Genomic DNA, 15,041 nt, shown 5'->3' with positions numbered 1-15,041 from the left:
AGGAAAGCAGCATCAGCGTCTGGCAGCATGCTGTGCGGAAGGCGGCCACCACCCTGGGCTGCTTGCTTCTTTCACTGGCTCCCCGAGGCTCTCTTTCAAGCTTAATTGGCAAAAGTAACAACCACCCTACCTTTATTATCGTGATGCATTTTCTTTATTGAGTAGAAACATGTCGCTTCTAGGATAGTGCTTAGCCGGTTACAGGCAATTAGTAAAACTTTTCTGAATGAATGAAAGGCCAAAAACAAATTTCTCTTTCCATGTGGTAATGTGCTTTGTGCCAAGCAACGTTAGTTTAAAAATCTGTTGTTTTTCTCTTGCTTTTTCTTTTCAATGCAGGGAAAGTTATTCCTACTAGACGCCACATCTCATAAATCTCTGACCTCTATTTTCTTCCTGCTGGTACATCTGCCACCCTTACGTATATATTGTTCCTTTTCATTTCTAGAAGATCCACCTAGTTCCCTGAAACAGAAGCAGAGCCTATCACTGCTATTTCACAAGGGCATTGAGCACAATGAGACTGTGAAAACTTGGAATCCTTTTATTACTCTTCACATTTATTCTTAGAAAGTTTTCCCCTGTTTTTATAAACTTCAAGTAGCCCTGGAAATTTTTCTGGTGTGTGTGGAAATTTACATAACCACAGATAACTATTTTGGATATATTTAATGATTTTCATTTACATGCATTATATTACTTATGGGACTTTATTGTATGTAGCAAAAATACATACTTTAAAAAGAAATGTATTCTTTCTGCAGTTGAAGCTGTAAGGTCAATGACGTCCATCTCTAATTCTTAGGTTTACCGTGGAGAGATTTGTAAGTGAGAAAAAGGCAAACATCCTGGCTTCTTTCTCAAGCAGCCATGAAGATTTCATACATATAACTTTCAAATTGTCCCCAGGAAGACCCTCAGAACTGGAGCTTGAGGAGGGCAATGCCCACTTTCTAACCCACGGAAATTTGTTACAGTCAAAATAGGCACAAATACTGAAGATAAACTCGGTGGCTTTTATGTCAAATGCACCTTCAGGTGACTACTGATATTTTGACCTCAGTGATTTACTAAAAAAGTCTTTTGGGAATTTCTATATTAAGCACGACTGAGTTTTGTTTTGTTTTTTTTAAATGTACTATATCTGATGTTTGTGGACATTTCTATAAAGATGTTAATACCAAGTCCTTTGATCAGAAATATAATCTGCCACAACAATCTTCTTTTAATGGGAAAACCCAAGATGAGTGACATAATTTTGACCTTTCCAGGAATGCAGCCCACTAGAAATAAGACAAAGATGAGTGTGTGTGCATCAAGCCACACACTCAGTCCAGTATGGGGAGGCATGCCCCCACACTGCGACTGCAGTGACATAATCTCTAGTCACTCTGGATGGCACTTTGCATGTCAATTTTATTTCCACTCAGGGGTACAGGGGGCATTCTTCTTGATATAAGAAATTCATCACTTCTGTTTGGATTGTTCTCTATCAGAATCCTCAACCCTGAAGCCTGGACTTCTCTGCAAGTTACATGGTCCCTGAACCGACCACTTTGGCTTGAACCTCTGGCAGGAGAAAGGGGAGAGATAAACTAGTGTAGGGATAACCACCTATTTCAGCTTTGGGGCTGCCTAACCCCTTTCCCCCAATCCTTTTTTGACTATTACGTTTGTCCAAATAGCATTTGGATCATCTTTGGATCCCTAGGTTCCTAGAAGAGCAATGCAGGAAAGCCAGCTGTATTACGTGCTTTCCCCAGCCCTGCCTTTATCCTGACCAGCGAATATCAAAGCAGGTCAAAACCATGGCCCATGGGATTGTCCCTGCAACCCCTTCCATCTACATTTTCCCGGTAGTCCTGTCATACAGGTTGAATTAGTTTATGTAGAACAATCCATGAACACTTTAGTGTGGAAAAATAGTATTATATAAAGCTTAATATTAAACATTATGAAAAAATACATATTTACAGAAGAAACTACAAAATACAACTATGTACAATAATATCTGTTACCTTTAAATTACATAAATTCTTTAAAATTCTCCAGATTAATAAATTATACATAGTATCAACAGAAATAGTTGGCACCTCTGTAGGGCAAGAAGCAAATTTTTTTGTTTTGTTTTGTTTTGTTTTTAAATCACACAGTGAATAGTTTTTATCCGAGAGATCTTCAGATGCATTCTCAATGCCTTGAATAGCCTGGGTCTGAAAGGAAGGACATTGTGGTTAGAGATGGAGCAGGATGTCTCATAGCTGTTTGTTCCATTTATGAAGATTACAAATGGATACGACTAGCAGAAATGACTAAGGTTCAATATGGTTTAGGATGAGACCATTGCTGTGGGGTCCATGTCGTTCCACTGAGAACCATAGATCACTAGAATTGGAAGGGACTAGTAATTCTAGTCCATCCTCTCTGATTATATGGATGAGCCCACGGGCCCAGAGAGGCAGAGTAACTCACTTAGGGTTACACAGCTTGGTAATGCTAGTTAGCTCCAGAGCTAGGACCTGAATCCTAACTTTTAGACACTTGAAGCTAACCAAACCATAAAAGATGGCTCTTTCAGGAGCACCCAAGATGACTCAAAAAAAAAAAAAAAATACTCTCACACAAGTCATAACAAGACAAAGAAACCTCCCAGATCCCCCAGAGCTCCCACCATCCTGGAGCTTCTTAAAGAATGTAACATGCAAAAACCTTAATTTACTATACAGATACATTAGGGGGTAATACAAGAGAATTATCGATTGACAAAGACCCCTTTAAATGGAAGCTCTCTCATGTATATGTGCTTCACAGATTATTAATTATGTAACATACTGGCTCGGTGGGCAGATACAGAGGGTGCAGAGAAATAAAGAAAATCGAGGATCAGTTAGAAATGGAGATAAAATAACTGAAATAATGTTTTGAGAATGATCTGACTTATAGATGGACATGGGTCCCTGTGGCAAGGAACTGAGACCTAAACCAACAGCCGTGTGAGTGTGCCTTCTTGAAGTGGACCTCCCAGCCCCAGTCAAGCCTTCAGATGACTGCAGCCCTGGCCAACATCTTGACTATAGCATCATGAGTGACCCTGGGCCAACACCACCCAGCTACACTCCTCCCACATACCTGATCTATAGAAACTGTGAGATAATAAATGCTGAGCTAAACCGCTAAGTTTTAGGGTAATTTGTTAGGCAGTAATAGATAACTAATACAGTGTAACTTCAAATTTGCAGTTAGCCTTTGTGATAAATTAGGTCTAAATGATGGTTTAGAGTGGGAAAAGGCATGAAGACCCTTTACTTGTCAAATAATTATTGTCTGATCAAAGCAGTGACTTTGAAAGTTTATACATTCATTTTACTAAAATTTTTATTAAAAAAAATGCTATATGCTTGTTCTAGAAAATGTAGTACATAAAACAGAAGAAAAATCATATATTATTTTACTGCTCTGAGAACTTTACTACCGTGGTTTATTTCTTTCTAGTCTTTTCTCCCCCATGTGTTGTTTTGTTTGTTTTACATTCTACTTTTTTTGTTGTTGTTAGAAAGAGAGAGAGAGACAGAGAGAGAGACATGGGGGAGGGGCAGAGGGAGAGGGAGAATCTTTTTTTTTTATAAAAGATTTATTTTTTAGAGAGAGAAAGAGAGAGAGTACAAGCAGGAGGGGTAGCGGGAGAGGGAGAGAGAATCTCAAGCAGACTCTGTGCTGAGCATAGAGCCCGATGCAGGGCTCGATCTCCTCCCCCAGGATCACGACTTGAGCCAAAACCAAGAGCTGGACACTTAACCGACTGAGCCATTGGGGCGTTTTTTTTTTTTAACTCAACATATTTATAAGAATATCCATGTCATATAATCATCAAAAATAGCATTTTTAATGACTGCATTGTATTCTATTAAATGAATGCACCATGGTGTACTTAGTCCTCCACTGTTAAACATTTGGGGTTTTTTTCACTTCAACTTTTAGCTATAAAAATCGTCATGAATAAAGCTTTTTCAGTACTTAGGTGATAAGACAAGGACACAGTGAGGACTTCGATGCATATGGCCAAATTCTTCTCCAAAGGGATTTTTTTTTTTAAAGATTTTATTTATTTATTTGACAGCGAGACACAGCGAGAGAGGGAACACAAGCAGGGGGAGTGGGAGAGGGAGAAGCAGGCTTCCCGCGGAGCAGGGAGCCCGATGCGGGGCTCAATCCCAGGACCCTGGGATCATGACCTGAGCCGAAGGCAGACGCTTAACGACTGAGCCACCCAGGCGCCCCTTCCAAAGGGATTTTACAATCTGAATCCCCAGTTGTGAGTTCAAAGCATCTTCCCCAGCCAAGAGCCTTAGAAAAGAAATGTTAAGCAGAATCCTGAAAAGAGTGCATCCCCAGCCAGATAGGAAGAGCTTCCATGTGCAGTTGGTGCTCAGCTGTGGTGCTCCCTCCCCACTCTGCCTCTCCTCCCCATTGTCAATCTCTAAGGGCCTTTGGGCAGAAGAAGAAAGGGCTGGTGCGCTTGGGAAGAACTTTAGGTTATTATTGGTTTCCAGATGCATCATATCTTGATAAATGAATTTATAAGTCAGTGGAGTAAGTTCCTACCTCTGTGATACTCTGGATTCACATTTTCGTAGATTGGAAACAGGGGGTTTTCTTGCTCACTCCGTAGCTTCCTTGCTCTGAGGACATCTCTTACGCACTGATGTAGGTATACATACTGACACTATGAAAAAGCAGAAAACATGTCAGAGGAAGGCAAATTCTTAAGCATAAGAAAGAGGAGACACACTCACAAAGCTTCAAGAGTGGTGGGATTCTATAGCAAATTTCTCGATCATTTCATGAACGGTCTCTAGTACATAGAAGAGTACTTTCTACTAGCACTAAGAAGAGATTAATGGTAATGAGGAGAGAGGTGGTGTTTATTTATTCTTTTTTATGTGCATGCGTATTTGTACAGTATAGTCCATGAGTACCTAGAATTATGTCTGGCACATAGTTGGTCCTCCACAAATATTTATTAAATAGACGACTGAATACCAAACGCTGTACGATGCGTTTTACATAAATTATCTCATTTATTTTGACAATCTTATGGAGTAGGTATAACCATCCATAGGAATGAAGACTTAGAGAAGTTAAGTAACTTCTTACATAACCAAGAAATGGAACCCTAGCATTTGATCCTAGGGTTCATATTCATGTTCTTTTCATTATACCAGTTTTCTCAGATGAATCCTAATTTCATTGCATTATTGAATGAGAAAATCATTTCACTGCATACTCTGCTGCTTTGGTTCCTTTCTTTTGGGAGGATAGTGAAAAAAAGAAGGTGTATATAATAGATCCCACTGGACTGTCAGTTCTTTGAGGGCAAGGTCAGTGTCTTCTCTCTCTTGGTTCTCTCAGCATCTGAGACTGGCCCAAGGGAGAATCTCAAAGAGGCTGGCTGATGACAGAGAACTACAGAGGGTTACATAGTGAGAACAGACTCACCTCTGTCAACTCTCTGGGAACTAACTACTTTTGAAATAGAAACAAAGATAGAAGAGTCAATGTTTTGGTGACCATAAAAACACACAAAAACCTTCACTTGACAACAGAGGTTTAGACAAAGGCTTCCTTCCTTACTACCAACAGAGCTGTCTAGTAAGGGAAAGAATGTCCACATAACTTCACTGCTTGGCCTTGAGCTCCCTTAGTGACATAGCAACTGCTCAGAGCCCAGGGAAGGAAGCACAACAGCACACAAGAGTCACCGGGCTCTTCGTCTGCCTCCAGCTGGCCTAAACTGAGTCACAAGGCTTCTCGGCAAAGATCTAGAAAACATCTGAGGTCTCTTCTAGAAATAACATCCTTTGACCACTAAAGGGTATGAGACTCTGTGTTGCTGTCAGTTAGATGGATACTGAAAACCATTCTTGGACCCCATGTTTAAGGTGATCAATGTGTTATCTTAAAGTGTTTTAAAGGTTTGAGATACAAAGTGAGACTATAAGATCTTCCCTCACCAACAAACTTTAGAAGTGGAACAGTATTTATTTTCATGGGTTGATGGGAAGCTAGCCTGGTCATCTACCAAAGGGACTTCATAATGTAGGTCTGGTATAGTCATTAGATGAGGACATTTCAAAGAAATAAATCAATCATAAGTGAAGCCTGCTTTAATATTAACTATTCTACACTTTTCTGAGTGTTATGAGTGTTTTATGCCACCTTGGTCTTGAAAATTCAAGGAGGGTAATGTCCTGAAAATGGTTGTTAGTATAGACAGTTTCTTTTTGCCATCTTGAACACAATCTACCAAATTATAGACAGACATTTCCTGTTTCCTTCCATCCCAAGCATGATTCATATTTGCAATTGTACTGGGATATTAAATTACTTTGGGACCTTAAAGTTCAACTATGAATGAATTCTATTACATCTACACTATGCCTTATTAATAAATTCTTCAACAATGATCCACAATGGGCTTTGAAGCCAGTTAATATTCATTAATTTGACTAGCCTTAAATATAAATTCTTCTTCTCCCAGTAGAATGTCCTTTTGAAAATAATTACACTAAACCTTCAGACAGTTAATGTGCTTCCCACTTTATTCTTAATGAAAAATAGAGTCTAATATATGAACCTTGGATTATAAAAGATAATTTTTTGCTCCGTCTAGCTGACTTGTGAAACCTCAATTCCATTCAATTTCCCCAGAAGTTGTAGTACTAGATAGTATTTATAGAATTACACTTCTAGCTTTTCATGGTCCCTGAGTTCACAGTTTAGCAGAGGGGCAGATATGTGAACAAATACCTACAAGGTGATAAATATAAGATAGAATTGTATATAAAGCTTCATATATAAGAAGAAATCATCAGGTTCACTTCTGAGGGAGACAAGTATCAATCTAGGGAGAAAGGTAAAAATTTGAGCCAAGAAGTGGGACATTCCAAGTGATGTAAATAACATGAATGTGCACATCTATTCTGGAAACTGTAAGCCGTCCAGCATAGGTAAAATGTAGGGTGCATGGGCCATGGGAAACCCCAAAGACAATCTCCCAAGTGGGCACCGAGAAGCTTATTCCTACCACATCCCACTGTTTCCTCCTGCGGGAAGCAGAAGAGATGAACAGACTGTGACTGTCAACTCTTGTTCTTTAACATCTTACTGCTTCATCTGAGTGTCTCCCTGGGAGTCAGGCTGCAAATTTCCCCTAAGGCAGGCTAAAGGAAAGAGGGACATGTTTGAAAATCCCGTGTCAGCTGCCTCTTTGTTTAGAAATCCTTGTTCTTGGATATATTTATTAAAATTTGTGAAGACTCTTTATATCCCAAATAAGGTGGAATAAAATTAAAGTTGACTATCCCCATGGACCCAGAAATGGGATACACAGGGTCTGAATGTCTTTCCTTCTTTGCTTCCTTTGGCTCAGTGGTGGATCACACCTCTCTGCACTCACTCCCAGCACCAAGCAAGTCATACCTGGGCTGGGGCCAGGGCTTCCGAGACCAGAAGAAGCCCACTGTGGGCAAGGAGTTAAAACAGGACAAACTGAGGGTTGCTGGAGTGGTGGAGGCTGGGAGGGATGGGGTGGCTGGGTGACAGACTTTGGGGAGGGTATGTGCTATGGTGAGCGCTGTGAATTGTGTAAGACTGATGAATCACAGACCTGTACCTCTGAAACAAATAATACATTATATGTTGAAAAAAAAAAAGAAGATAGTAGGAAGGGAAAAATGAAGGGGGGGAAATCGGAGGGGGAGACGAACCATGAGAGACTATGGACTCTGAGAAACAAACTGAGGGTTCTAGAGGGGAGGTGGATGGGGGGATGGGTTAGCCTGGTGATGGGTATTAAAGAGGGCACGTTCTGCGTGTTATGCACAAACAATGAATCATGGAACACTACATCAAAAACTAATGATGTAATGTATGGTGATTAACATAACATAATAAAATTAAAAAACCAAAAAAACAAAAAACCCAGGACAGATGATATCTGAATACTGTCTGGGATTTCATTTGATAAGAGTAAAAAAAAATGGAGAGACGAAACATCTCTTACCATAATATTTATTTCATTATAATCAAAAGAATCAAAATTGATTTTGACCTCGGGAGGGAAATCTTCCTTAATTTTGGCAGACCCTAAAACAATGGGCAAGAGATGTTATGATGTGGAGAAGTAAGTTGGGGGCCTGGTTATGAAGAGGCTTGTTTACAACAAGGATGAGAGTTTAAACTTCACTTTAACACAATGGAGAGCTTGCCAAGGTTTTTATGCAGGGAGCTGACACAGGCAGCAAAAGCACTGTGTTGGTGGCTGTGGGACAGAGAGTTGTTGGGGCAGAGGCTGGGAGCAGGGGACACACTAAGAGGTTCCCACAGAAGGCCCCGGTGAGGGCTAACAGCCGAGCGAGGCCAGTGGCGGTTGGGTGGGGGACTAGAAGGAAGAGAAAGATGGTGGGTGCAACGGACAGAACTCCATGACTGCTTAAATGTGGGAACCATGGGAAGAGAGGTCAGAATCCTAGCTCGGGCCAACAGATGGAGAGCAAGATGATGGCAACCCCATTACCTGAAACTGGAAGGAGCAAGAAGGGGAGGGGTGCTTTCATTGTTATTGTTTGCTTAAAGACAGATAATGAGTTCAGCTTTGAATTTTTTTGAGTTTGAGATGACCGTAAGGCTTCCAGGTGGAATTGTTTGGTAGGCAGGTACTTAGGTCATTGCTGGAAAAGGAGAATGAGATTTGGGAAACAGGAGCATGTACATGGTTCTTCAAGCCATGGGACATGACAAAGAACGAAGGCTGAGAGAAGGAAGAGCAGCACCTTGAGGGCAGAACCTTGGGGAACTCAGATGTTAAAACGGCAAACTCAGGAACAAGAGCATAGAATCCTCAGAGGTTAGGAGCAGAAGGAGGAGGGAACAGTGGGAAGAAGGAGATATACCCAAGAAGGAGGAAGGGCTATGGCACACTGTGATAGCCCTGCCCCGGAAGTCTGCCAGTGATATTTACGATAAGAGTGCCTGCTCTTTGCCTCAGTGCATCTCCAGAGCTCTGGGCAGATGGATGCAAGTGACACATGACCCAAGAAGTCCCCGACAATAACACACACACACACACACATTCCTCAAGACCACTTACAATGTGATAATCTCCCCTTCCCCAAATTACAAATTAAATATGATTTGAGTTTATAAATATGACAATAAATAATGAAACACCGATCCTGACTTTTTAGCAACATAATTATAGGATATTTGTTCATTCATTTAACAGGTAAAAAAAAAAATGTGCAGATTGAGAGAAGGAAAACAAATTCCTAATCTTTTGGAACTGGCAGTCTTCTGGAGAAAGATGAAGGATAAAAATTATGATACAATGTGATATAACTGTGCAACCCTTCATGAAATGACAGAGCTAGACAGCCTTCTTCGGGTCCACAGTTGGGGAAACTGTTTAAGGGAAAGGCTACTGGGAAATGTTACAGTGGATGGTCAATGTCAATTTCATCAGCATAAAAGAGACACAGACAGGAAGTGCCTCCTGATGTGATGCAACAGGAAGTACTTAGCACCACCCGTACATCATTGTGGTGATAAAAAGAAATCTGAGTTTAATGGAACCTCTAGATCTAATGACCTACTGACAAAAATTATAGGAAATAGAGGAACATATTAACACCACGAAAAAGCAGTCAAATCCAGGATATGGGAAAATCTATGGAAAAAATGAACTGGTGTCTTTAACAAATAAATAGCTTGGAAAACAAGGGAGCATTATTATAGATTTGAAAGAGACTTTGACGAAATGCAGGGTGTGGACTTTGTTTGGATTCTATGGAAACTAAGTGTAAAAAGTAATCTTGAAATAATTAGGGGTATTTAAACACTGCCTGGATGTGAGATGATATTAAGGGATTATGGTTAAAATTGTTAGGTGTGATAATGGTATTCTGGTCACAATCTGTAAAGAGTCCTTATCTGTAAAATTTCTGCATATACAGCATTTAAGGATTAAATGGTTTGATAAGTAGGATTTGCTTTAAAATTTTCCAATAAGGTCATGGGGTAGGGGAATAGTATATGTGGGATATAAATGGAAAAAGAACACAGATTACTGATAATTGTAGAAGCTGGAGTTTAGGTGCATGGAAATTCACTATACTATTTTTCCTAGTTCTATGTATTTAAAAAAATTCCATAGTAAAATATTAAAAGTATAGTGTAGTAATTGTTATATTGAAAGTACTCCCAGCCCAGGACAATGGCAATGACAGAGGGTCCGAGGTGTGGCCACTGTCTACAGGAAGGCATGGTGCTAGTATTTTTCCAGATGTGTTAGAGAATATGAGATCTGCAGGATATTAATATGGGCTGCACAAGAAAAGAATCCAGCAGTCAAAGTGGTTTGGGGAATAGTGGGTTCAGCAAAGCTCACGGGGAGCCTTTGCTGCAGGATGTCCCTGTTTTGTGGAGCATACCACCTCCCCAGTTTTACTGCGTACTGTAACGGTAAGAGGATATGGCAGCGGGTAGGGCTTTTCATCTTTTTGACTGTGGGAATTTTTTTTTTTTAAATGCATAGAGGACTTTGCAGAGGTACTTGGGAAACACAAGGGTAAGAGAACTTGAGTCTTGTAAGGCAACTATGTGGGGGAGTAACAGGCTTGGCCTATGTGGGGGCACAGATCCGACCCTGAGGCTGTGGGGCTAAGGGCTTGGGATTCTCTCGAACAGGTTCAAGCCCCAGCCTGGCCACTTCATAGCTGTACAAAGGCCTTTAGCCTCTGCACCTCAGTTTTGTAGCCTGGAAATGGAAAATGATAACTCTCTTCTTTGGTTTGTATGAATTTAATGAAATAACATGTTTAAAAATGCCCTGCAAATGTCAGAGGACAGGACAAATGAAGCATTTATCCTTTGGGACCAGTGTGTACTTGCCTGGGGTCTCCAGAGATGGGTGTGCAGCTAGGGTGGGCTGGGGGAGAGAAGAGACTGTAATGTGCTCACTCACAAGCCTATCTTAAAATGATCTTCAAGATGGACGGGCGTGGCCCTTCCCCCATATGGACCAGGCATTGATTTAAAAAAAAATCCATCTTGCTTCCCACCCACATAAAGAAGATGGGCAACCAGCTCATTAGAGGTAAGGGTACACCAGGCACCTCAAGGTCACTGAAATTTGTTTTAAAATAACAAGTCCTACAGAATGTCTATATTCAGTTCTTTTCCTCTTCCTAATGAGTCATAGTTATTTGCCCTTGTCAGATGAAAGCCTGGGACATCTGGGGGGAGAGAGGCAGGGAGGGTGGCCGGTGTCCTTCAGCCTGTAACTCTTACCTCAGTCTGGACCATGTGAACCCTGTGAAGTCTTAGGTCATTCACGGCTCCGTAAATGTCCACGGAGTCTTTGGAGTCTAATTGCTGGAGGATTCGGTCCAGTGCAATAAAGGTTCCAGTCCTACCCACACCAGCACTAGGAGAGAGAGCGAGGGAAGACTTTGATTAAATTGGCCTTTCCGGACTGCATCCCGAGACTCCAGGACCGTCCTTCTTTTCCCTTCCAAGTTATGGGAGAATAAAGGAATCCTTCTTTCTCTCAATGAGCTCTCTGAAAGAAAAGCCCCAGCTTTTCATCTCTTTCTCCTTCCTTCCTCCACCTCCCCCACCCCGCCAGGGATAAGTGGTGCTCTGCACCTAGTGTGTGTCATTTCCATGCATATTGTATACTTTTCCTGCATACATGTAAAGCCATAAACAATTTATTAAAATGGTAACATGTTTTATATATCCTTTTGCTGACTTTTTTTTTACTCAATATAGTGTTTTGAGATTTATCCATGTTGTTACGTGCAGATCCACTTTCTTTTAGCTTGTCCTCAGAGTTCCTACACCACCACCAATCCATCCCCTGCTGATCTGTTCTCTACTGATAGACAAGGAGATCATTTTTTTAAAAAGATTTACTTATTTGAGAGAAGAGAGAGAGGGAGCAAGGGGAGGGGCAGAGAGAGAAAGAGAATCTCAGGCAGGCTCCAAATGAAGCACAGAGCCGATGCAGGGCTCGATCTCATGCCCCAAGATCGGGACCCCAGCGGAAACCAAGAGTTGGACGCTTAACCGATCAAGCCACCCAGGTGCCCCAATAATGAGATCATTTTTAGTTATTCTCTTTGAAAGACTGTGTTGCAGTGAGCCTCCTTGTGCACAAGAGTGGGGATTTCTCTAGGGTTGAGGTCTAGAAGCAGAACTGCTGGATCCTAGTGTGTGAACAGCTTCAGCATCACCAGGGGTGGCTAAATTGCTCCCCAAGGTGACTGTATAGCCTGGGGATTTGTGATGCACAGATTTATAAGATAAAAGAGAACTGTTCTCCAGTGGTACGGGCAGAAACGCCGGCCATTCTTCAGAAAGCACTCTTGAGTGCCTCACATTCCCATTAAAAGCATCAGGGTTCCAATGACATAGAAAAGCTGGGCTCCTAGGGTGCTGGGCTGATTGGGAGAAAATGAGGGCATCTGACATTTCTCTTACTGGAGCAATTCTCTGCTCTTTATTTCTTAATGCCATTTGGCTAGGGCTATCAAAGTGTTGCTGCAAACACTAATTAGCTAAACACCAGGCTCCCCAGAGAGGAAGAGAGAGGGATTGCTTGTTAGGCTGATTTTATGAACATGCAGTCTAAAAAAAAGAGAAGTCAAGAGAGAAGCAAAATTTTAAGAGCAAAATTGGTGGCTACGCATGGCAAGTGCTACTGGACCAGGAGGGAGGTCTGGAGCAGGGATCCAGAAGGAGCCTTAGGGTTTACATGAGTGGAGGAGAGAGGTTAGGCCACTCCAAGGAGTAAGAATGGCAAGAGTCGAGAATATGCAGATTCTCGGAGAGCGCGAGAGCGGGGTGGCTGGGAACTTGGATGGGGAGTCACGTAGGGACTTTGCCTTTTGTACAGTAGCAAAAAGAGCAAGAGGGAGACAGAGAGGGCTGGAGAGTGAGGGTGAGAGAGCGGCGGAAGGCGGAGAAAGTGAAGAAGAGAGAAGACAGCATGATCATATCCCTAGGCAGGCTGGTTGGCGTAGACAGACCCCCCCGCAGGCCGCCCATGTTATTGGCTCCTCATCGTCCAGTACCTGCAATGCACCACGGTGGGCCCGGCGCCGGGGCTCCTGCTGATGTAGTCCCTGACGGTTCTCACAAACTGGATCAGGGACTGGGTGGTCTCTGGGACCCCGTGGTCTGGCCACACCGTGTAGTGAAAGTGGCGGATGAGCCTGTGTGTGTCGAGCTGTTCCTCCTGTAAGAGCAGAGAGGATGATAAAGGGAAGGAGCCAAGGCAAAGCTTCAAGTGTGACCACTGTGACCATGCAGCAGGTCCTGGGAGCCGAAACTACAGGGGAGGAGGCAGCAAGAAGGGGGAGTCATGGGTGTCCTGCATCTCTCCAAGCTGGGGTGTTTAGTGCCGTCAAACAGCCAAACATACGCTGCATATCCTAAATTCCCGGATGGTCCACTCGGGCAGCACAGACTCTGAGAGCATCTGCAGGATGAGGTCCCCGTAGTAGAGGGAATCTTGGTCTGCTGGCCAGTAATGGTCACACTTCACCTAAAGGAAGACAGAGGAAAAAGACGTGAGTCTGGAAACGTGACTCCCCTGCGAACCTGGATGTTTCCTTCTTGAAATGTCTTCCCGAGCTGGAATCTAGGGTCAGCTGCTGGAGCATTAGCCCATCGGCTCTGCATCGACATGCTCAGGGCCAAGCCAGCCTGCCGCTGTTCAGGGAGCAGAGCCCTGCCCTTCGGCGTCCCCTCCCTCATAGGCACACTGCTGCTGCGCCTGCGCTTTTTGTTGATGTCCTTAGCATCTCAGTTCCACTCCTCATAACCCGTATGTTCCAATGGTTCTTTCTTAGCTGGGCAGAGGGAGGCCATGTCTTCCTGGCCCCTGTTTATGTTTGATATCACTGTCCTAACCTGGACCAAGTGCCATGTGCCACGGGGTCCCTGAAAAGTCAGAACATGTAGCTGAGCTCCAATTTCCATGTAGGAAGCCAGGAGAGAGAATTATGACCATGTACTTACTGACCACAGATACTGGGCATTTTATATACCTCTTTTTTAATCCTTCAAATAACCATATGAAGTACAGGATTGTAAGTGCAGTATAAGAGGTTTGCTTGATTTGGCCAGAGAACTATTTCACTTTGGGTCTGCAGACAAAAAGCGGACTCTAGACTGCCCGCTTCTTGTCTCCTACAAGAAGGGACAGAGCCATGCCTCTGGCCAGCTATACACCAAAGGCCGGAACAGACAAGGGGCCACTTATGCTTTCTGCGTCACAAGCACTTCTGATGGTCCCAGTCTTCCCCTGGAAACACCTCAGACTGAAACTTCAGGCCCAGAATCAGAAGTGGGCATCGCCCATGTAAGCCTTTTATAACTGAGTGGCTTAATTCACTAGCAATGTTCTCACATGTTCCCTCCTTGGCTTTTGTGGGGTTTAACTCTAGATGGTGGGGTAGGATTCCATTCTGGTGGCGGCACTAAGCAACATTCGGAAGTCAGGAAGACTGTTTACTCACTCGGCCCTTCTCCACACACTGGGTCACCATGACGATGTTGTGAACATTCTGTTCCCATGCCATTTTCCAGAAGTCATCCTTGGTGCCAGGAAGAGGTCCCTGAGTAGCAATGTATTCTCTTCTGAAGTTGTTGCCCTGTGATGAATTTACAATACGGAGAGTCAAAAACAATGGGCCTCGTCTGAACGATAAACAGAGGGTTATCTCTGTAGATTAGATGATATATAGGTCTTTGCCAGATCCCTGACTTGAGAAAAAGATACTAACACAAGTGTCAAGGCTTGGGAGCAGGAAGGAAAAGGCCAGAACACTGAACTATTGTTAAGAGCCAACTTCCCATTTATTAGGCTGGGTCTATTCTAAATGGCAATGGAGGACTCGGGCAATAATCTAGAGAATGCTTCACTCTTGGGTGTGTGTGTGTGTGTGTGTGTGTGTGTGTGTGTGTGTGTGTGTGTG

At 42.8% G+C, this 15,041-nt stretch overlaps 1 protein-coding gene across 1 annotated transcript in view; it reads right to left on the bottom strand.

Annotated features, from left to right (window-relative positions):
- Positions 1-261: 261 nt before the first annotated feature.
- Positions 262-15,041, bottom strand: part of PTPRB (protein tyrosine phosphatase receptor type B) — a 111,137-nt gene continuing 96,357 nt past the window's right edge. Inside the window, exons 29-34 of the mRNA XM_021678592.1 lie at positions 14,583-14,717; positions 13,484-13,606; positions 13,134-13,297; positions 11,347-11,482; positions 4,603-4,723; positions 262-2,213 (exon numbers count right to left, since the gene is read on the bottom strand). Coding sequence (XP_021534267.1) covers positions 2,191-2,213; positions 4,603-4,723; positions 11,347-11,482; positions 13,134-13,297; positions 13,484-13,606; positions 14,583-14,717 — 702 coding nt within the window. The 3' untranslated portion in view covers positions 262-2,190. The remainder of the gene's footprint in view (positions 2,214-4,602; positions 4,724-11,346; positions 11,483-13,133; positions 13,298-13,483; positions 13,607-14,582; positions 14,718-15,041) is intronic.

The sequence above is a fragment of the Neomonachus schauinslandi genome, chromosome 5 (genome assembly GCF_002201575.2).
Source record: "Neomonachus schauinslandi chromosome 5, ASM220157v2, whole genome shotgun sequence".
NCBI classification, from domain to species: domain Eukaryota; kingdom Metazoa; phylum Chordata; class Mammalia; order Carnivora; family Phocidae; genus Neomonachus; species Neomonachus schauinslandi.
This window is presented reverse-complemented; position numbering and strand designations above follow the sequence as displayed.